This window comes from Gopherus evgoodei, chromosome 7, assembly GCF_007399415.2.
Source record: "Gopherus evgoodei ecotype Sinaloan lineage chromosome 7, rGopEvg1_v1.p, whole genome shotgun sequence".
In the NCBI taxonomy this organism is placed as follows: domain Eukaryota; kingdom Metazoa; phylum Chordata; order Testudines; family Testudinidae; genus Gopherus; species Gopherus evgoodei.
The window spans coordinates 95,054,999-95,077,857 of NC_044328.1; the positions used below are offsets into that span (position 1 = coordinate 95,054,999).

The 22,859-nt window shown below is 40.6% G+C and overlaps 1 protein-coding gene across 2 annotated transcripts in view; it reads left to right on the top strand.

Moving 5' to 3' along the window:
* The window catches only part of LOC115655087 (histone deacetylase 11-like), a 68,620-nt gene that overhangs the window by 40,409 nt on the left and 5,352 nt on the right, over positions 1-22,859 (top strand). For both annotated transcript variants that reach the window (XM_030570178.1, XM_030570179.1), the window contains 4 exons: positions 1,809-1,885; positions 3,450-3,512; positions 11,495-11,591; positions 21,128-21,306. In XM_030570178.1, coding sequence (XP_030426038.1) covers positions 1,809-1,885; positions 3,450-3,512; positions 11,495-11,591; positions 21,128-21,306 — 416 coding nt within the window. The remainder of the gene's footprint in view (positions 1-1,808; positions 1,886-3,449; positions 3,513-11,494; positions 11,592-21,127; positions 21,307-22,859) is intronic.

The following is a 22,859-nucleotide window of genomic DNA, read 5'->3' on the forward strand; positions in this document are numbered from 1 at the left end:
AATGTCCATTTCTGTTTCACTACAAAACTGAAATATTTAATGCATTTGATGAATCTACAGTGTGAAAAAATAAAAGTTAATGTTTTGAGAAATGCAACATGTTTTTTTATGGGCCCATACATTACATTGCTAACCATCAATCATCATCACATTTGCATGCAAATCCTATCATGAGGTAAATAAATAGCAATGGCACGTAACTACATTATTTTGCTAAATACTTATGCAATAAGTCTGCCACAGAAGAAAAAAGAGCACTCCAGAAAGAGAGATACTACACTGAAGTCAGAAATATCCATTTCTTTAATCAAAGAATCTTTGGTCTCTCCCAGCCACAGAAATCTTTGAAATGTGTTGTAGTGAGAGCTTAGTTACAATAGGTTTGAATTTTTTGTATTTTTAACCATTTGTTTGATGTTTTTCAGTAGGCCAATAGGAATGACTGAGATCACTTCATTTAAAGAGACTTAATTGTAATAATAATAAATTATGAAGGGTACAGTGGAAATAAATTTGGTCTTCTTTCTATCCTTTCCCATAGTACGGCAAAAGGAAGAAGGTCAATGACTGTAGAAGGAATAGTCAGAGTTATAATTAGCTTTTGGATTTCACAGAGGTCACAGATGTTCGATTTTCCTCACCTTTTTCATATGTTTGTGTGATAATTCTAAAGATGGTAACTCCAACATAGTGAGCATCGGGGCCGCCATCATGTCTTAAAAAGAAGAATTTGAGCAAGTTTGTACTTCCAGAAAGAGAGAGAAAAAAAAACAAATTTATGTGTAAATATAAAATATTACCTCTTTCATTCTTCCTGACACATCTTTCTATTGTTTCTTAGTATAATCCTCTAGAGAGTAAACATCCAGTATGGAAAAAAACAAACAAAGGCAGACATGCTCTGTGGAAAGTCAAATGAAATTATATTTGTCAGTTATATGGGTCAGATATATGTAGCTGGCTTATCAGTAAAGTATTATAGATTTTTATATAGAAATGTGTGATTAAAAATAATTAATGGTCTATACATTTTTAAAGAGCAACTCTTAAAATCCATTCTTGATCTTAATGTTGACTCAAACCAATATTTTGTATCTATCCTGCAGTTTAATGGCCCATGGGTGTAGGAAGGCCTTGGGTACATTGGCTGTACTGACTGACAGTCAGTGATGGTTCTTGTTTTGGGCTGTTGCTGATCCCTGACTTTCAGTTTGAGAAGAACTTGCCCATCCCATCCCATCCCATCCACCCCACAAGTTCTTGGGTACATTGTGTGGGTTTTCATTTCCCCCCTAGATAATTCATTAAGTTATTACTGTGGTAGAGGAAGGTAATATTCTACCATGCCTGTTACACAGTTACTTTGCACTTTGATGAGTTGAATTGGCCACCTGCTTTACTCTAAACTAGAGCACATGGCGCTTGGTGGGTAGGCCATGGATGCAAAGTGCCTTACTACAAAGGCATGGGTTCTAATATAATGTATAATTGTAGGGAACACCTCTCCTTTGAGCCTAGTTCTTCATATGGTTGCAAGATTTCCAGGTTCTGGGCCAAATCACTTTAGATTGGAACACATACTGCTTCTTTATTTTGGGACCTGATAGGCCAAATATATAAAACATGACATTGAATGTGGTATGCTGCCAGGACAATGAGTTAGAGGTTATAGATGCTCTGTTCAATTTAAAAAAAATTGATGGCCATTTCTTTAGTAAACAGCAAACAAACATTTGCAGTGACAGTGTTTTCCATAGTATCTAGCTTTTTAGCCTAGTATTTCTTTAAAGTTACATTTTTACATTTAGGTGGTGGCTTCCATCACTGTTCAAGTGATAAAGGTGGAGGATTTTGTGCATATGCTGATATCACACTGGCTATTAAGGTAGGACATTTAAAAATAATTTTCTCTACTGTTTGTATAAATGAAAAAAATTATCAACATAAATTTCTTAAATCAGTAGTCTAACTTGCATCTTAATAAACAGGAGTAAACAAAACAGTCTGTAGACAGGGATCAGTATTAAAGTAGTCTAGGGACTGATGCTGAAGCATTTATTCATGCATAACTGTCACTGATGAGGGCAATAATTTTGTGGAGACGGGCTGCAGAATCAGATTCCTGCAGGTAAACATGACTCAATACCGTTTGTTACAATTCTTTCTTTAAAATAAAAATACTGTTTAAAATACCATAGGTTAATTGTCTTAAAATCTTCAGTGGGAACTGTCCTGATTCTGCAGTTGGCAAACCTGGCACCCACATGGGGCTCCACTGATTTCTACTTAAATTTGCGTGGACACAGGTATCCACCCTCAGGATTTTACACTTAATGCATTTTATCTTCCTAGATAAAAATGTGAAGTCTTCGAAAATAATCTTACGAGGGTGGGGAGAGAGTTTGAAATACTTGATTATATTTAATATCATATGTTCTATAATCAAACAGCCATTTGTAGAGGCTGAAATAAGACCTCCTGTAACTAAGACTTAATTACTCTTACAAAGTATATCACAGAATATTTGCTAGCATGCTATAAAATACTACCAAAGATAATTAAAATGTTAAGATATAAACAAATGCTGTACACTATATGGTGCAGTGCCCTAACTTCTTTTGGATGTCTAGTTTACTAAACTGAAAAATCTCTTAATCTGCCCTGAGGCTCCCAACTATTCCAATGCACATTGGAGACTATAACTCTTCCACAGTTTGTACATGTACTAAAGACATTTTTTACAATCCATTAGTTAACAATAGTTACTGTTATGACTCAAAGAATTTTTGAAAAATGTTAATGTGTTTTCTCAGTCAGATGGAATAGCAATAAATGAATTCTACTACTAGTTTATAAAGTGACTTTGTAAAATAAAGTTTGATCCCTACTACAATATTCAACTTTTTTTTGAGAGGGAGAGAGGGATACTCTTTATGCACATTCAGTCTGTGTCATTTATCACAAACCAGGTAATAAATTTATCCTACACAATCCTTTAGAAATGTAAGCCACTGACGATGTGATAACCTGCATCACCTCTTGTAGTTCTAAACACAAGAAGTGGGAACTTTGTTTTTTTCAATTATAAGGTTTGAATCTGAAAGCTAGCCTATAAATGTAGTTCATGTATATAATGTGATGCAAATGCATGGATTCTCTTTGTGTATTGGGTCCATAAGCATCTCAAGATAATTGTTTTCAAACCCTAAAAAACCCTCTCTCTGTTTTATGTAATTATTCCTTCACATATTGTTAAGTTTCCATAATAAAGTGTTTCAAAAATATCTAGCCCTTAATTTTTGGCAAATAAGAAATATATACAGTGCATACAATTTAAAAAATGAGATTTACCATGCAAGTATCAAGCTTCCATTCTAATCTCTCATCTACTTTTCCTAACTGTAGTTTTATTTTTTTTCTTTTTCCTCTGTACCTACCTATGATTCCAGTTTCTATTTGAAAGAGTAGAAGGAGTGTCTAAGGCCACTATTATAGATCTGGATGCTCATCAGGTGAGTGATTCACATGTTTGGTGCTGTTTAAAAAAAAACCAAAAAAACCCCACAAAGTTTAACCAAAAAGCAGAAATCTTCAAAAATACCATTTTTCTAATCCTATTATGGTAAAAATGTAAGTTACAGAATGCAAACCTCAATTGGAAAGGATTTAGGAAATAAATGTGTATCATAGTAGGCACAAAGCACTCCACCATAACTCAGTTAATTACCTGACCTGATATTTCTTATGTTGATATTATTGTATAATTAAAGAAATAGTTTCTTAGTTCACTGACACATAAATACAGTCCCAATTTTTTAATAAATTATTGGAGAGCCTGCCCTTATCTATTCATTTGTCTGCTAATCAATAGGGTGCTGGTTTCTGACAAAGTGCCATTGGGATTTGGTTGATGATTCCTTCAGTGCTGATTACTGTGCATCTTCTCTAGATTATATTTAGTAATCAAATCAATCAGGTTTTTTGATTGTTTTATAGTTTTTTCTTCATGCATAAACTATTTTTAATCCTTATCTATCTAATTCTAAAAATTTGTTTACCTAAGTTTGCTCCTCTATGATTAGCTTCTAAGGTTTTTTTAGTTTTCCTCCTTACTCCTCGAACTTCATGTATCATTTAGCTTTCTTGTATCACAATGAATTAAATCAAAACTGTAATAAGAAATCCTTTTGAGCCACTGAGTTCAGATCCATAGTAAGGGGTACTTTTTGTTGCTGCCTAAGCTAAGTGTCCTGCTGCAGGCACCAACAGATCAGCTTTCTTCAGACTACAAGTATTGATAAACTCAGGATTTGACTTTGGAGGATGAGTTTAGCAGTACATGCTAAACCTTGGGACTGGGAAACGAGAGTTGATTTGTACAGTGAGTAGGATTCAGAAAATTATACCCGTGTTGCCAATGCCAGGAGATTGAAAAGCATGAGTCAGGCTTGAAAATAACATTAGAAGGCTTTAAGAAAAACACCAAATATCACAAGACTTTCAATAAAATCACGAGAGTTGGCAATACTGAAAATATAACTGTCACTTTCCCTGCATGTGGTAACTTAAATGGAACTTTCACTGTAAATCAGTTGCATTTTAAATAATTTTTCTAGAATTATTATTTCAGGTAAACTAGGGAGTGTATCCATGCTCATTGAGGCCCAATTCAGCAGTCCAACCCTAGTCATTAATGCTTAAGGCCCTTAATGTGCTTAAGGCGCTTAACTGCAATGGCACTTAAAACTAGGGCTGTCAAGCGATTAAAAAAATTAATCGCGATTAAAAAAGTAATCATGATTAATCACATGATTAATTGCACTGTTAAACAGTAATAGAATACCATTTAAATATTTTTTGATGTTTGCTACATTTTCAAATATATTGATTTCAATTATAACAATACAAAGTGTACAGTGCTCACTTTATATTTATTTTTTATTACAAATATTTGCACAGTAAAAAAAAAAGTATTTTTCAGTTCTCTTAATACAAGTACTGTAGTGCAATCTCTTTATCATGAAAGTTGAACTTACAAATGTAGAATTATGTACAAAAAATAACTGCATTAAAAAATAAAACAATGTAAAACTTTAGCACCTACAAGTCCACTCAGTCCTATTTCCAGAGGACATGGGTCCATGTTGATTACGGGTTCTGCTCGATAACAGTTCAGAGCAGTGCAGGCCGATGTATGTTCATTTTCGTCATGTGAGTCAGATGCCACCAGCAGAAGGCTTTGGTGGTTTGGGTTCTGCAGTTTCTGCATCAGAATGTTGCTCTTTTAAGACTTCTGAAAGCATTCTCCACACCTCATCCCACTCAGAGTCTGGAAGACGCTTCAGATTTTTAAACCTTGGGTCGAGTGCTGTAGCCATCTTTAGAAATCTCACATTGGTACCTTCTTTGTGTTTTGTCAAATCTGCAGCGAAAGTGCTCTTAAAATGAACAACGTGTTGAGTCATCATCTGAGACTATTATAACATGAAATATAAAGAGCTGGAGACATACCATTCTTCCCCAAGGAATTCAGTCACAAATTTAATTAACGCATTTTTTTTAACGACTGTCATCAGCATGGAAGCAGGTCCTCTGGATTGGTGGCCGAAGCATGAAGGGGCATATGAATGTTTAGCATATCTGGCATGTAAATACCTTCCAATGCCAGCTACAAAAGTCCCATGCAAATACCTGTTCTCATTTTCTGGCGACATTGTACATAAAAAGCAGGCAGTATTATGTCCCATAAATGTAAACAAACTTGTTTGTCTTAGTGATTGCCTGAACGAGAACTAGGACTGAGTGGACATGTAGGCTCTAAAATTTTGCAGTGTTTTGTTTTTAATGCCGTTATGTAACAAAAAAAAAATCTACATTTGTAAACTGCACTTTCATGACAAAGAGACTGCACTACAGTACCTGTGTGAGGTGAATTGAAAAATAGTTTTTTGTTTATCATTTTTACAGTGCAAATATTTGTAATAAAAAATAATAATATAAAGTGAGCAGTGCACACAAATCAATATATTTGAAAATGTAGAAAAACATCCAAAAATATTTAATAAATTTCAGTTGGTATTCTGTTGTTTAACAATTGGATTAAAACTGCAATTAATTGCAATTAATTTTTTGAGTTAATCGCGTGAGTTAACTGTGATTAATCGACAGCCCTACTTAAAACCATACTCAAATGCTTTACTGAATTAGGGTCTAATGTCTTGCATGGGAGGATGATTAACTTTAAACTTTTGTAAGTTTAAGCAGCAGTTGAAATAGCATGCTTTAACTTTTTGCCTCTTGAGACTCTAGGTCACCCTTTCGCTCCTCTGAAGAGGACAAAAATATTTTACCGTAACTTTTTCAAGAAGAATCAACAAGGAGCATCCCCAGTTATGTGGAGAAATTTTGTTAGATCTGTGTATGTTTTCCTGCTTATTGCAGATGACATGGGGAAGAAGAAAAAGGCATCTTGTTTTGCTTTTTGTGGACGTGCTTACAGCATTTTTTTGAATACCTAGTTCCAGGTAATGATTTGGGTCTAGTAGCAGAGTCTTTAATGAAAGCCCCTAAAATTAAAGAATCCAGATGCATGCATCTGAGGAAGTGGGTATTCACCCACGAAAGCTCATGCTCCAAAACGTCTGTTAGTCTATAAGGTGCCACAGGATTCTTTGCTGCTTTTACAGATCCAGACTAACACGGCTACCCTCTGATACTTAAAATTAAAGAGGCTTTCATGAAGTACATGGTTACACATACAGTGTGTGTTGTGATGTTGTAAGTCTCAAAAGAGTTACTTTGAGCAAGAATTTGCAAGAATCTTTACATAGTTGAAAACTTCACAAAAGAACATAGACCTTTTTGATGCATGCTCACTTCCCTGCCTGAAGACATATTTGAACACTACACACATTGTTTTGATACCAGGATGTTGTTCCTCAATGATATCCCCTGGTAAGATCTTTGGCAAGCATATAAATTGTGTCAGGACATATGCTGTCCAGTAGCATATGGGAATATTCTGTCTTGTTTGTAACCATTTTTAATAAAACTTTATTCAAATCAGTACCTAGATAACTATAGTGATGGGTACATTAGGAATACCTAAGAGAAGTCTCACCTGATATTAGTCAGGATATCAGGATTTCAATAATCCATTTAAGGTTTTCAGGAAATCTTTACACGTTATCACTTTAAACACTTAGTTTTTTTTCTTTTGTGGTTGGAGTGCCAAAAGGAATGAACTCTTCTCTTGCTACTTTTTGCAGCTTCTGACCCAGCTTTCTATAATGATCTCTGTAATGTCTTTTATTCTTTGGCAAGGGGAACTTTCCAGTGTACTTCTGATCCCTGACAGTGAGCTCCTGAATGAAGCTATTCTTAATTCCCTTCAAAGCACATGCTCTGGAGATTCATTTTCACTAGTAGACATTTCTTATTTGGTAAGCTAAAGAAAAGCTGGCCAGTTAAAGTATGCACAGGATGGATTAACTCTTTCTTCTGTTGTTTCAGACTTAAAAACAAAAAGCTCATGGCTCCTGCTTTATTCTTAACTGAGTGTAACATAGCTAAGTACTGTAATTTAGTATTATATCTGAACCCACTTATTTACGTATTTGGAAGTACATTTTAGGTACGTATCCACAGTGAGCCTTCCAGCCCAGGTTAACACACTCACATTTGTGGGGCTCCAAAAATAGCAGAGTAGGCAGCAATTTGAAGGTACAGCTCAGGCTAGAGCTCAGGCTTTGAAGCCCTTCTCGCTCCCCAGGCTATATTACAAGTGTCTTAATACAAACAATTATTACTAAGTGGCGCTATCAAGAGGAACATATGATATCTAATCTTATACATTTGCGGTGGCTATCAGTGCATTTCCAGTGCATTTCTGTATACATTTGATCAATTTATTGTTAGCAGCATTGTTGTAGTCCTATTGGTCCCAGTATATGAGAGAGACAAGATGTGTGAAGTAATATCTTTTATTGGACCAACTTCCAATAAAAGATATTACCTCACCCACCTTGTCTCTTACATTAGATCAATACAGTGTGGCTGTAGATGCCTAGGAGACCACCCATCTCGACACCTCTAGTTAACTGATGTCTTGTCTAATAGTCCTTACTTTTGAGTGTTTGGAGATTCAGTATAGAGTTACTTCACCCATTGGTCCAACAGGAGTCATCTGACCTTTAGGGAACAAAGTAGGGTTAATCTTAAAAACTTTTCCCAGGTGGTTGTTGGTGATAAATGTCTAGTTTATCTTAAATGAGGCTATTTTTGATATACATTGATCAACATATTGTGAAGTTTGTTTTTGTAAATATGTAATTACGCCTAGAGAATGTTTTGGTGCATTTTGTAACTCCAAAGCCAGCAGGCTTTAGGTCCTCGTTTTAGCAATAGGCCATCTCTTTAAACAGTGCTTGTGCTAAAGATTTGTACTTGCCATTGGCAGTATGTATCAGAAACTTGCTGCTGCAGGACACTTTGGATTGTTTGTATTGGGTGTTCAGCAAACTAAAAGAATTGTATCAGCAAACTGTAAATTGATCTGTGCAGTGGAGAAGGGATATAAATGTACGTGTGTACCTGAGGAAGTTTTGCCGACCGACTTTCAACAGTAAGATAGTTTTTGCCATGTTCCGTAATTGAAAACAACTAACAAAATTTGGATTAATTCAGTCTTCCCTTTGTTTACAGGCAAACTTGGGGCCAGATTCTGAGAACTCATGTACACCCAAACCGTCTCATTTCATTTAATGAGAGTTGTGGGTTCTCAGCAACTCTTTGGATCAGGCCTTTGAGCAATTATAGTACTGAGATTCAACTCTGGGATCTGTACTCTTTTGTTTCTAGCCATGATCTATGCAATGTTATTGTCATCTCTCCCCTTCCCCCTTTTCCGGTCCCCAAATACTCAGTAAACTTTCATAATTTTCTCACTTGCTTCACCCATTTGGATAAAGATAAGTTTTCATTTCATGGGGAAAAATAAAGCCTCACTTTTTAAAGCAGAATCTCGGCTCTGGAATTCAGTGTAACCTAAAAATAGTATACTGTGGACTCAGAATGAAGCTGACAACACAAACCTGGCCAAAAAACCAAAAAAATCCAACAAGCCAAAGAAAAAAGAATGAATGGAGAAAACCACGCACATTGGCTACTCTATCAGTCAGCAGTCAGGGTAACCCTTCCAAGGTAATGAACTTACTCTTTAGAAAGATAACTTGGTAAAGCAGTGCCATGTACTACTACTGATTTACCTCCCCACAGATTAAATGTGCCTTGTGTGGTTGTGATGCAGTTCCCCCCAGCGCTCCAAAAAAACTACCTCAACGAGGGGCATAGCTCCCAGTGCTGTGGCAGTGTTTACACTGGCGCTTCACAGCGCTGCAACTTGCTGTGCTCAGGGGGATTTTTTTCACACCCCTGAGTGAGAAAGTTGCAGTGCTGTTAATTGCCAGTGTAGACAAGCCCTTTTAGTCAGTAAAACTTAAGACAGCTGTGGTCTGAATAACTGGTTATAGAAAATCATGGGATCATCACTTACTATGTTTGATTATTAATTACTCAGCACAACGTTGGTGCTTGATTATATTTTATGCTCCTTAACTGTGGCAATAAAGCTACCTTAATAAAATGTACACTGTTGCAAATTTAAGCTGAGTTGTAGCTCCATCATGTGGCTAGAATGTAGAAATATTTTCTGGTCTACGTACAGTGATGCAACCTAACCATCGTTGAGAATTGCTCAGCGTTGCATAAGAAACAAGGGACTCTTAAAGAGAATTATAATTAGTTCAGCATGCATAATCACTGCAGCAACTTCTACAGGAGATGAGTTTGACCTTCAGTGCTTGTAACGGGAGGACTGACTTCAGGCTAACGGAGAACAGTATATATACATACGCACATACACCCCTTCTAAAGAAGGAATGATTTATTGTGTGTACTGAGAGCAACTCTCATCTCTGGTAGTAGGATTTTCAGCAAAATCCTAATAAGGGCTAAAAAGTTTTTTGTGTGGATTTGTTTTGTAAACCTGATCAGTCCATACTGTAGACTGATTACCTTTACTGTTCAGCAATAAAAAGTTATTTATTTTAGAAAAGCTGGTAATGTACTAAAACTGCTTTTAATCAGAAATGTATACAGTATTTTAATGTGGTGTTAATCCACTTTTGAGGCAGTTTCATTGCTATGATGAAACATAATGATCTAGAAGGATATGTTACCTTCCAGCACATCTCTTATCTACATGCTAAAATTGGCCATGAAACAAAACCATAGATTATGTAATGTTGTTACTTTGTATTTCTGAAGGGATCTTTCAAAGTGTGTCAAGGCTCCCCGTTAAAATGCTTCTCAAGAAATCTCTGACCTTATAGCTGTTGTGCCAGTGATCTGTAGATTATAGGCTATATCATTCCCTCCTACAGTGTTTCCCTTTCATTATGGGAAGGAGTATGTGAGGTAGCAGACTAGACAAGAGCAGATCTGCCACTGCCAGTGTCATGAGGAAGTTCCATTACTCTCAGGGCACCGAGTTCATCAGCCTTGAGAACTTGGCTCACTCCAGAGCTTTACTGTCATTAGTTACCCATCTTTGTCTCTACCCTCTTCTTTGGGACCTGGGAGTAGCGAAGTAGTACAGTAAGAGTTCATGCTCAACCACCTTTAACAGGCCTTATCAGTGGCACAAAAACATGCAGTGGAGCATTCATGTACTCTCCACCACCCTTTCACATGTACTAGCCAGTTTTAGTATTGTAATGGCTCTTTTTCTCTTGGGTGTCTCCAGGACTGGGAACCACAGCAGAGATACAACTTTGCAACTGTTCAGAGAGTTTTATCAAGTTAATGTTAAATTACACAACAAAAATACTGAAAATATTATTTCCATGGATTTACTCCTATACTTTGAAATCAAATCATTCTGATTATCATCTTGCTTTCATTCCTTACATCAACTCTGACATTTAACATATTATGTCTTGTGAACCACTAATTAGAGATTGTTTTATAATGTCTGATAGGAGTGCAGATGACAGTCACTGAAATCATATTAGAATTCAAGAGTGTGGAAAAAGGAGATGATTATCAGAATCTGATTTTCCCTTTACCATTCCTTTCCCTACCCCAAAGTCCAATATTTCAATAGAGATTCCTGGCTTTACAGTGGTAGAATGTAATATGTTTCTCATTAAATTTTATTGATATTTGACTTTTGCAGTCTTCCCTGAAGGTTAATTAACGTTTTCAACATTTCATTGATTTTACATATTCTCAGTAGCTGACAAGCTTCTGGAATATAGTGCGGTTAAAGCCTAAGACTTGGTCTGATTTCTGTTCCTGGCTTGGGTACAGACTTTCATTGTGACACTGAGCAAATTGGCTGCTCAGTTCCTTAGTTCTTAATTTCCTTTATGCTCACAGATTCTTTAATACTGTGTTTGTTTGCTAAGATTAACCTATTGAAATTTTCTTATAGGGGAATGGCCATGAGAGAGACTTCATGGATGATCATAAGGTGTATATTATGGATGTGTACAATAGATATATTTATCCAGGGGATGGATTTGCTAAACGTAAGTACTTTTCAAACTGATATGATCTTAAAGTATTAAAAATGTATTTACCACAGAACAGTTGCTTCATTTACCACTGAAATGCTGCTCACTCTGAGGTAAAATACAGCAACACAAAAATATTGATGAACTTAATATAAAAAAATTCCCTATGAGAATGTTTGCAAAAAGTTGCAGCAAATATTTGAACTTCAGTGTCTGTCGTAGTTCTGCTTAGCCACGTAGTATTACTTCTGGTTCATTGGCTGGCTGAGATTGGACCCCAAGTGGTCAAGAGAGAGGGTTAAGAGAAGTCATTTAGTTTGTTTTATATTTCTTTAAAGGAGAAATCGTAGTTACACTTCTTTCTTTAGCCTAGTCTACAGGAAAATAATTTATGGGTCTAGCCATACCCAAGACCACCCAGAGGGGGGGCAGGTGGGGCAATTTGCCCCGGGCCCCGCAGGAGCCCCCCACAAGAGTTTTTTGGGGCCCCTAGAGCAGGGTCCTTCACTTGCTCTGGGGGTCCCGGAAAACTCTTGCGGGGCTTGGGCCCCCAGAGCTGCTTCTGCTCCAGGTCTTCGGCGGCAATTCAGCTGCAGGGGATCCTTCCGCTCCGGGACCCGCAGCCGAAGTGCCCCGAAGACCCACGGCGGGAGGTCCTTCCACCCCGGGACCCGCCACTGAAGTGCTGGGTCTTCGGCGGCAATTCGGCGGTGGGGGCTCCCCACCACCAAGAACCCCAAACCCCCGAATCCTCTGGGCAGCCCTGGCTGTACCAGCAAATCCTACGAGTGTAGATGCAGTTTATATTTGTAAAAAAGTGTCTTTTCTGGTATAGTTGTTACCAGTTCCATGAGCATAATAATCTATACCAGCAAAAGCACTCATATCAGAATAACAATGTCTGCACTAGTGCTTTTGCTGGTAAAATCACACCCCTAAGCAACATTACTATACTGGCAAAAAGTTTCTATTGTAGACTTGGCTGTTGAGGTAAACTTTATTTTTTCAAAATGTGTCTACCTTTTGGAGTTAAAATAGTAACAGGAATAGTTTGATTTGTTCCATGTGTTTTTCCCATCAAATATATATAGTATGCTATTTGCATATGTTCATTCCTGCATTATCACTGCTGGCCTTCTGGACTTTCCTGTGTGGTGCTTATCTCAAAGTAATATGTTTAGGTCAGTGTGCCTGTCTTAGATGCCTATATCTGCAAACTTTATTTTTCATCCTATTTACCAAGTATACTATCTACCGATGTGTCCTTTTCTTAAGGACATCTGCCCTAACTTCTGTCTGAAAGGAAGTATGTTGTATTGCCCATGATTTGAGATTTCTTCTGTCTGGGTCATTATTCAGTGTCCTAAGGGCATCTGCTTTTTGACATATGTTCCATTGGATTGAGGCATGTGCATACAATGAAGAGAAACAACAATAATCATTACCCATTGGCAAAACATAGTGATATCTCAGTCATGCTTGTTGTAAAGTGGCAGCAACTAGATGTGAAGAGACAGGTTTACCATTTGTATCATGGGTGTGTTACCACAGAAAGATGCTTCAGAGGCATTTAATTAAAATATATAATTTAAGCAAAACATGTAGGCACGAGGCCCACATCTTTAGAGGCCAGAGATGAGGCACCTGTCCACATAGGCTTAGGCTGCTACTGATATGCTGTAGAATCTAGGGATGAAACATTATTTCATGGTTGTTCTAACATAGATGATGCCACCCTGGCATTCGTGTATGAAATCTCACAAGGGCAAACATTTTGCAAATGAGCAGTTTCATGCCATTTTGAGGGCACAAAAATGCACAAAACCAATTGGGAGCAATAAGTTAAATTATTCATGATACTTTTTGTTAACTCTACTTAGTAGGTCTATATGATATAGGTTTGGACCTATCAAAGGGCAGATATACCCTGTCAGCCCCTAAGAGTGGTGTGGCCCCAGGACCTGAGTCACTAAGACAGGCCTGGGCTTCAGGACCATAAGGCCCAGTGGCCAAAGTCGAAGTAGCTGCCCTTCTTCCCAGGGCAGTATGGTCCAATGGCCAGAGTCAGTAGGGCTGTCCAGTGGTTCAGGATAGTAAGATCTAGTAGCCTCCAGTGGCCCGATTCACCTCCCCATATGTTGGCAGTGTCCGTGGCGGCTCAGATGGGGTAGGGGCCCAGGCCCACTCTTCTCAACCAGGTCTTGATCCAAGGCCCCAGGGAACTGACATCTCGCTGCTCAGTCTTGGTCACCTGTCACTACTGTACCATTCCCAGGATCACTTCCTACCCCTTCTTCCAACACAGGGGGTCCCTCGGCAATTGCTGCCTTGTCTCCATTGGGCTCAGCAGTTGGCTGGGGTTTGGTAGAGGCACAATCCTGGCTGGCACTGGCATCTGGTGGCTCCAGCACTCTCCTAGCCAGGAGCTTTCAGCACACATCTGCTCTCATCGGAGGTCAGTCCAGACTGACCTGAACTGCTCCCTCTTATACTGTGGTTCGAGTCAGAGTATGCCCAGGAGGTGTGAGGGGCCGTGGCTTCCTCAGCCCATAGCATGGGGTTAACTCCCTCCAGCCCAGTGCAGGGTAGGCATATCCCATAACAGGGCCATTCAGATGAGGCAGTTGAAGCACTAGTTGAAACTTCTATGAAGAATAGCATATCATGACCTATGAGAAGTGATGTTTCTTCCAAATGTTATTAGAGGAATTCAACTATGTACAGCTTGCTGTGCAAAGCAGTGGTTCTGTTTTGGTTTTATTTGGGAATTTCACTACATTTATAATTGACCGACATACTGATTTTTAAAATAACAAGTTCACCAAAAAGCAATAGAATCCTTCCTGTAATGGTACTTGAAAATTCATTAAGTGTTCATTAATCATCACGAAAAAATCTTTAGACCTATTTTAGGTCTTCTCAGTAGTAGATGAACTTCTGAAATGTAAGGTGACAGCATTAGCTGGTCTTGTTAGTAACCCATTCAAGAGACCATGCAAAATATCCAAATTGGCTGCACTTGCTATTGATTTAAGGACAACCGTCACTACTTAGAATTTTTTATATGTTTTCATTAGACTAAACATTTTTTAACAAATGGTTCATTCAGGATTAGCTAACTCTGCATAACTAGGGATCATGTTCCCTGCAGAATTGTTATTTATATAACAAACCTTTAGAAAATGGGTAACCTCTGAATATCCTGTAAGCATTTTGAAAAGAAGTAGAATACTCTCACGCCAGCTGTTAGACACAGGGTATTTGGTGTTTCACCATGAAGTTTCCCTTAATTATGGTAGCCTCTCATAATTAATTAACTGGCTATTTAAATTAAAAGGGAAAAAGCCTAAAGTTGGGTTGATCTTCTGATTCAGTTTGATAAGATGCAAATGTCTGTGGCAGGCTTGATTTGTTTACAGTGTCAGAGTGCAATGTGTACTTTTTTTCTTTCTGCTTAATTTTTTTTAATGTAACTGTCACTCTGATAAATAGCATACTTGCTTAATTTGGATGATTGACAAGGAACACATGAATGCACTACAACTTTATTTTTCAAATACTTAACTCCAGTGTTTACATGATAGCATACACATTTCAAAGTATTACATCAAAAATGTTTGTCCAGGGTACATCATGTCTACCAAGAGAAAAATTACTAACAGATGAAGTTAAACCAAATTGGTCAGTGCATTCCTATACTTATTTATCAAATAGCAATGTTTTCTAATATATGGAGTGTGTAATTCATTTATAACTTTTCCACAAAAATGGAGCATGCTTGTTGATTTTAAATGGCAACCCTTCTGTAGTTTTAATAGCTGTATTTAGAAAAAATTGTGTGAATTGTTGTTTGCTACTTTACATTTCCTGCTGTGTGGTCCTTTGTTCAATTCATGCTGCCTTTTTGTTTTATTAACTAAGAATATCAAACTTGCATTAGTATCCTGTTAACATTTTGCATATTGCTTAATTGTAAGACTTTTATGAAATAGGTGTGTGTACAGTACCTAAAAGGTGACAGTCATCCTAGTATAGATGGTCCATTTAAGTTCAGTTATTTTTAGGCCATGAATATATGCCTTAAACCATATGGAAGGCACAGGCTCTCTCTGCAGTGAGATGAGTTTCACCCCAAAGCCTCTGAAAATAAAGACAGTTGCTACATTTGTCACACTTCTGTTTCTACCTGGCTTGGTATTTTCTTCCTGAGATGGAAAATACAAAGACTCGTAGTCATACCAGCCATACATGTCCAATCAGATGCTTTCCCCCTGCGGGTAGTGCTCTCAGTTCTGCCAATTGAAATGTGACTCATAATCCAGATGGGCAAAGTTTCCCCTTCAGCTCCTCTTCCTCACAACTAGAAGCTACTCCTGCGTATTCTGAGCAGTCAGCTAAGTTTTCTTCCTCTATCTATCATTACTCCTGAGGGAATTCTGTGCCAAAAAATTTTGCACACAATATTCTAAAATTCTGTAAAATTCTGCACATTTTATTTGTCAATAAATAACTGTGGCTCCAGCATGGCAGTGGGGAGCACAGGTCACTGGGGGCACTGAGGTAGGAGATCATCCTGAAGCCCCCACATCCCCTGCTATAGAGACTTGGCAGTGAGGCTGCACCTGACCCTGACACAGTGCAAGAGCTGGGCCTGCCCCAGAAACACCCAGGGTCATGCCCCTCTGCAACAGGCGCATCAGGTGTGGGTGGGCAGGCTCAGTCCAGCAGGTTCCAAGTGTGGAGGGGCTTAGTGTAGAGGGATCCAGGTGTGGGGTGAGAGGTTTCTGTGTGGGGCAATCTGGATGCGGGAGACTCAGTGGGAGATCTGGATGCACAGAGGCTCGTTGTGGCGGTTCTTGGTGCAGGGGCAATGGGAGCCTGCAGTGGATCCAGGTAAAGGTGGTTGGGGTTTAGGGGGCAGGTCTGGGTGTGGGGCATGGGCCTTGATGGGGGGGGTCTGGGTGCTGGGAGAGTGGGGCTTGATGGGGTGAGGGTCAAGGTGCAGCTGGTTGGGGCTCAGTGGGGTGGGGGTCTGGGTGTGGGGGGCTCATCGGAAGGGTCCACGCGTAGGGGAGTAGGGCTTGTCAGAATGAGGGTTTGATGGGCCTGCTTAATGGGTGAGCCCCAGCTGCTGCCAAGGGGATGCCGCATGGCGGGGTTCTGCTCCCCCCGCCAATTCCCCTATCCCGTTTTCTTATCCATCCCCCACCCCTCACTCCCACATTCCTCTCTCTCTCTGCCCTATTCCACCCCCAGCCCTTTACCCAGCCCCACTATGGGCACTCAGTGTTGCACAGAAAACAGGAAGGCTCCCAGCACACAGAAAGGGAGCACGACTAGCACTAGGACCTAGGAGGAGGCGTTCAGCTGTAGAGTCAGCAGAGCTGAGACACAGGCCATGTCTACATCTAAAATTTTGCAGCGCTGGTTGTTACAGCTGTATTAGTACAGCTGTATAGGGCCAGCGCTGCAGAGTGGCCACACTTACAGCAACCAGTGCTGCAAGTGGTGTTAGATGTGGCCACACTGCAGCGCTGTTGGGCGGCTTCAAGGGGGGTTCGGGGAACGCGAGAGCAAACCGGGAAAGGAGACCAGCTTCGCCGCGGTTTGCTCTCGCGTTCCCCGAACCACCCTGCAAACCGCAGGGAAGGAGACCTGCTTGCACGGAGGTTCGGGGAACGAGAGAGCAAACCGGGAAAGGAGACCAGCTTCGCTGCGGTTTGCTCTCGCGTTCCCCGAACCCCCCTGCAAACCGCAGGGAAGGAGACCCGCTTGCACTGGGGTTCGGGGAACGCGAGAGCAAACCGGGAAAGGAGACCAGCTTCGCCGCGGTTTGCTCTCGCGTTCCCCGAACCACCCTGCAAACTGCAGGGAAGGAGACCTGCTTGTTCGGGGAACAAGAGAGCAAACCGGGAAAGGAGACCAGCTTCGCCGCGGTTTGCTCTCGCGTTCCCCGAACCACCCTGCAAACCGCAGGGAAGGAGACCTGCTTGTTCGGGGAACGAGAGAGCAAACCGGGAAAGGAGACCAGCTTCGCCGCGGTTTGCTCTCGCGTTCTCCGAACCACCCTGCAAACCGCAGGGAAGGAGACCTGCTTGCACGGAGGTTCGGGGAACGCGAGAGCAAACCGGGAAAGGAGACCAGCTTCGCCGCGGTTTGCTCTCGCGTTCCCCGAACCACCCTGCAAACTGCAGGGAAGGAGACCTGCTTGTTCGGGGAACGAGAGAGCAAACCGGGAAAGGAGACCAGCTTCGCCGCGGTTTGCTCTCGCGTTCTCCGAACCACCCTGCAAACCGCAGGGAAGGAGACCTGCTTGCACGGAGGTTCGGGGAACGCGACAGGAAACTGGGAAAGGAGACCAGCTTCGCTGCGGTTTGCTCTCGCGTTCCCCGAATCCCCCTGCAAACCGCAGGGAAGGAGACCCGCTTGCACTGGGGTTCGGGGAACGCGAGAGCAAACCGGGAAAGGAGACCAGCTTCGCCGCGGTTTGCTCTCGCGTTCCCCGAACCACCCTGCAAACCGCAGGGAAGGAGACCTGCTTGTTCGGAGAACGAGAGAGCAAACCGGGAAAGGAGACCAGCTTCGCCGCGGTTTGCTCTCGCGTTCCCGGAACCACCCAGCAAACCTCAGGGAAGGAGACCTGCTTGCTCGGGGTTCGGGGAACGCGAGAGCAAGCCGGGGAAGGAGACCAGCTTGATTACCAGAGGCTTCCTCAGGTATGCTGCGATACCTGCTTATTCCACGGAGGTCAAGAAAAGCGCTGGTAAGTGTCTATACATGATTACCAGCGCTGGATCACCAGCGCTGGATCCTCTACACCCGAGACAAAACGGGAGTACGGCCAGCGCTGCAAACAGGGAGTTGCAGCGCTGGTGGTGCCCTGCAGATGTGTACACCTCCTAAGTTGCAGCGCTGTAACTCCCTCACCAGCGCTGCAACTTTCTGATGTAGACAAGCCCACAGCCTCCTTCAGCTGAGCAGCTCTGCTCCTGGGGGCAGTGGCACATAACCCCATGTGCCTCCCATGCCTCGCCTCTGTTTGGAGAGGGGGAATCCCTACCAAAAAACTTCACTCATGGTTGCCCCCCCACCCACGTGCAGCTTCCCTTTGCTTGCCTGCCATTTTCTGCAGGGAAACGCAGGAAATCTGTGGGCTGGGGGAGCATTCTATGCAGGCGCACAGGGGTGTAGAATCCCTCCAGGAGTATATCATACTTGTATGGTCCCTGTTACTGTAGTATCTGAGTGCCTTGCAGTCTTGTTTGTATTTATCTTTACAACAACCTGGTGAAGTTAGAAAGAGCTATTGCCCCAGTTGTACAGTTGGGGAACCAAGTCACCAAGATGCTAACTGATTTGCCCAAAGTCACACAAGAAGTCTGTGGAGGAACAGGGACGTGAACCTGGCTCTTCCTAGACTCATGCCTTGAGCATCCTTAGTTGTCCTGGTGACTCTTCCCTCTTTTATTCACTGATCTCTTTGCAGGCTCCCTCACCCCACTGTGATTCTGGTGTGATGCAGTGGGGAGGACTAGGAGGCCAGCACTGCTACTACTTAGCTCTAAGCAGCAACACATCCCAAGGGAGCAGCCATGATATGAGGGAGACAGGATCAATGAAATTACTAAGAAATTTGGGAGAGAAAGTGTTGACGAAAAGGAGTGGGGAGGGATTGGACTGTTGTGAGAAGAGGGTCTGTGTGAAAGATTGGGGGAGAAAAGTCAGAGAGGGACAGTGAGGAAGTGGGCAGGGGAGAGAGAAAGCAGGTGTGAGAGAGAAAAGAAGGAAAGCAAACACTTCAGGGACAGATAAGGAAAAGATAGTCTTGTGGCTGATGTAGAAGACTCCAGGTCAGGACCACTGTGTTAATTGGTGCTGGAACTAAGGGTGCTGGGGAGTGCTGACGCTCTCCCTGGCTCGACGTGGTTTCTATCACGTACAAAGTTTACAGATGGGTTCAATGGCTCTCCACACTCCCACTATATAAATTGTTCCAGCACCCCTGACTGGGTTCCATTTTCAGTTCTGGTATTAAGTCAATGTGGGACTTTAAAACAGTCATGCCACCTATTTTTGCCTCCATTTCCCTTTTGTAAAATGGGACTATTGATAGCAGCCTTCCTTAAGATCCATAGAAGTATTAGCATTAATTTCTTATTAGAGAGAGAGCGTTTGAACCAGAGAAACCTAGCATGTTAACACCCCCCAAAATGTCACTTGAGCTACTTTGAACTTGGCAACTATACACAGTAAGCAATTAAACATTGTAATCTTAGGTTGTGTTTGCTGAAGATGAGGACATGGTACCTGAGAGCTGTGGGACATGGGTCCATGATTGTCAGAACTGACATTTAATGGTTTAATCAAAACCACACTTATCTTTCTTTCCCTACTAATTGTTTCCCTCCTCTTTTTAAACTCCATCCAGCTATTGTATTGTTTCCCCTGAACATGAGCTAAGTATTGTCCATAGTTGTATGCAGGAGTACAGCTGTGCATAATTTTATGAATATTTATGTAACAAGAAGAGCAGAAATCATGAAGAATAATATCAAAGGAAGCAGAAGTATGAAAGGAGTAAAAGAAAGATGGAAAGACAGAACAACTGCAAAGCTGGATGAGGACTGGAATGCAACAATGAGCCTCATGAAGATTATTAGAACAAATTATTACCTATCATTATATTTTTTGTTTATATTCAGTGGATCTAGAAGCCCCAGTGTGTTTTTTACAGCACCTACAGCATAATGAGCCACCATCCGGCATTTCTTCCAATGCTTTGCTCCACCAAATTGTAGTTATTTGACTTCAATTAAGCCCCACTCTCACAATCAGATCTGCGGGGGTAGACCCATACAAAACCCTGCTGACATCAAAATAAGCAATTAGCATGAATTAGTGTTTGCCAACACACCTGATTACAAGATAAGGATATTTGATGGTAAGCAGTTTTGGGCATCCATACAGCACTTTGCACAGGGGGACTCTGATTCTGATTGTAGCCTCTGGGTGCTGCTGTCATACAAATAAATATTAATAATTTATCTTAATGATCTTTGTCTTACAAGCTTTTCATGCCAGCACTTGTCCTACACTGCAATTAAATTTTCTTTGCATCTTTCTTTTACTACTTTCAGGCTTTAGTGTCTTTTGTCAGTTTGATGATATTTTTACTGATTTCCTTCCCAGTTGTTGAATATTTACGGGATAAATATAAATGGAGATTACTTTTATTCAATAATAGTCCCTCTGTATGATGTTTTCTTTTATTCATTATGCCTGATTTTTTTTGTCTTTTAAATGTAAAAATGTTCCCAGGTTGTAGTGTTTAATTTAGCTGCAGCTTTTTTTTTTTTTTGCTGGAGGTGGAAAGAAAGATTGCTAAAATGTTTTTAAGTTAAAATCTTATGAAATTATGTATATTTTTAAAATGTTCATAAATTGTAATCTTTATGCTTTTCATCTTGCTTCTGTCTGAATCTTGCTTTTTCCTTCACAGCATGGTCATTTGTTTCTTTGATTCAGTATCATTAAACCAATTTTTTTTTTAGGAGCCATAAAGCGGAAGATTGAATTGGACTGGGGTACAGAGGACACAGAATATCTTCAGAAGGTACAAACACATGTGGAAGGGGCGTTAAATGAATCGAGGCCAGACATCATCATTTATAACGCTGGAACTGATATCTTGGATGGTGATCCACTGGGAGGTCTTGCTATTTCACCTCAGGTTTGTATAACAATACAATATCTACAGACTTTACTGGGATGTTTTTCCCCCAGTGAATACCAATATCAATGGCAGGATTCACCACAACTTTGCCCCCTTACCTCTGAGACTTTGGAACCTCCCCAGATGCTAATCACATCCTCCCAGCTGATGGTTCTTTTCTGCTGAAACCTAACATCACCATATTCCCTGATCTTGAGCTTCCCCTCCCTCTTGTCTTTCCTCTCTAAGTTCCCAGGAAAGGACAGACATAGCAACTGTAGTTTTTTATGTTATCTTTCTGGCACTTAACTCATTAGCTGTCCTTGTTCTTGGCCCATAGCTGGCAAAACCTTACGTGCAGGCAATAAGGAAGGAAAAAAAGAATAAACTGATATGTGTATCGGTCCTTCCTGCTGAATGTTTTCAGATTTCATAGAAATTTAGGGCTGGATGGGACCTCAAGAAGTCATCAAGTCCAGCCTCCTGCTCTGAGTCAGCACTAAGGAAACCTAGGCCATCCCTGACAGGTGTTTGTACAACCTGTTCATAAAAACCTCCAATGATGGGCAATCCTCAGCCTCCTTGGAAGCCTATTCCAGAGCTTTCAGTACCCTTAGAATTGGAAAGTTTTTCCTAATATCTGACCTAAACCGCTCTTGCTGCAGATTAAGCCATTTACTACTTGTCCTGTCCTCAGTGGACATGGAGAACAGTTGATCACAGACCCCTTTGTAACAGTCCGTAGCAGTCTCCATCCCTCTCTGCCAGTGCTGCCACAGTCAGCAAGTAAAGAGCCTGCAGAAGCTGGTGGGAGAGGATGGGGCCAGGCAATCAACTAAGTGCTGCCAGCAATGCTGTGGCTTAGCTTCTGGCACAGTTCCCCTTTGGAGCCACGCTTTGTCCTGTGTAGGCTGAGGCAGTTCTAAATGTCTGTAGATCTGCCCTCAATACATCCTTGCTGATAAAATGCAGCAAATATTGTTTTATATACATGTTTGTCTTAGGAAATTTTCTAATGAATCTGACCCTGAGCTCTGAGAAATCAGCTAAAATACTCTGGGATACAGACATTTCAGAAGAAGCTTGAGTAATGACACAGCATGCGATGGAGTTGGTGTTTAGTTGCCTAGTGATGATGCTCATTTTCCATTGTCATCGATGATAGAAGAGAAGCTCAGTATTAATGCTGAATTTATAAATTGCAAAGTGTTAAGCAAGCAAGCAGTCATCAGAATAGTTTTTATTATTAACTATTCTCTGATGTAAATATATATATTTCATTTAAAACTATTCTTCTTGAAATGGGAACCAAGATTAGCAAAGGAGATTTTAGCTCGAAGTGTTTGGACTCTGGTAAGAATATTTTCTACTTGAAATGTTTGAATTAAACTCCCAGTTGTAAGCAAAATACAGATGATAATATGCTTAAAGCACATAAATGAGTATCTGGAGATCTAGGTTCTATTTTTGGCTCTCTGACTTCTTGTGTGATATTGAACAAGCTATTTAATTGTCTTTCTGTGCCTCAGTTTCCCCATATTTAAAATATGGATTATTCTTTTGTGTGAGGA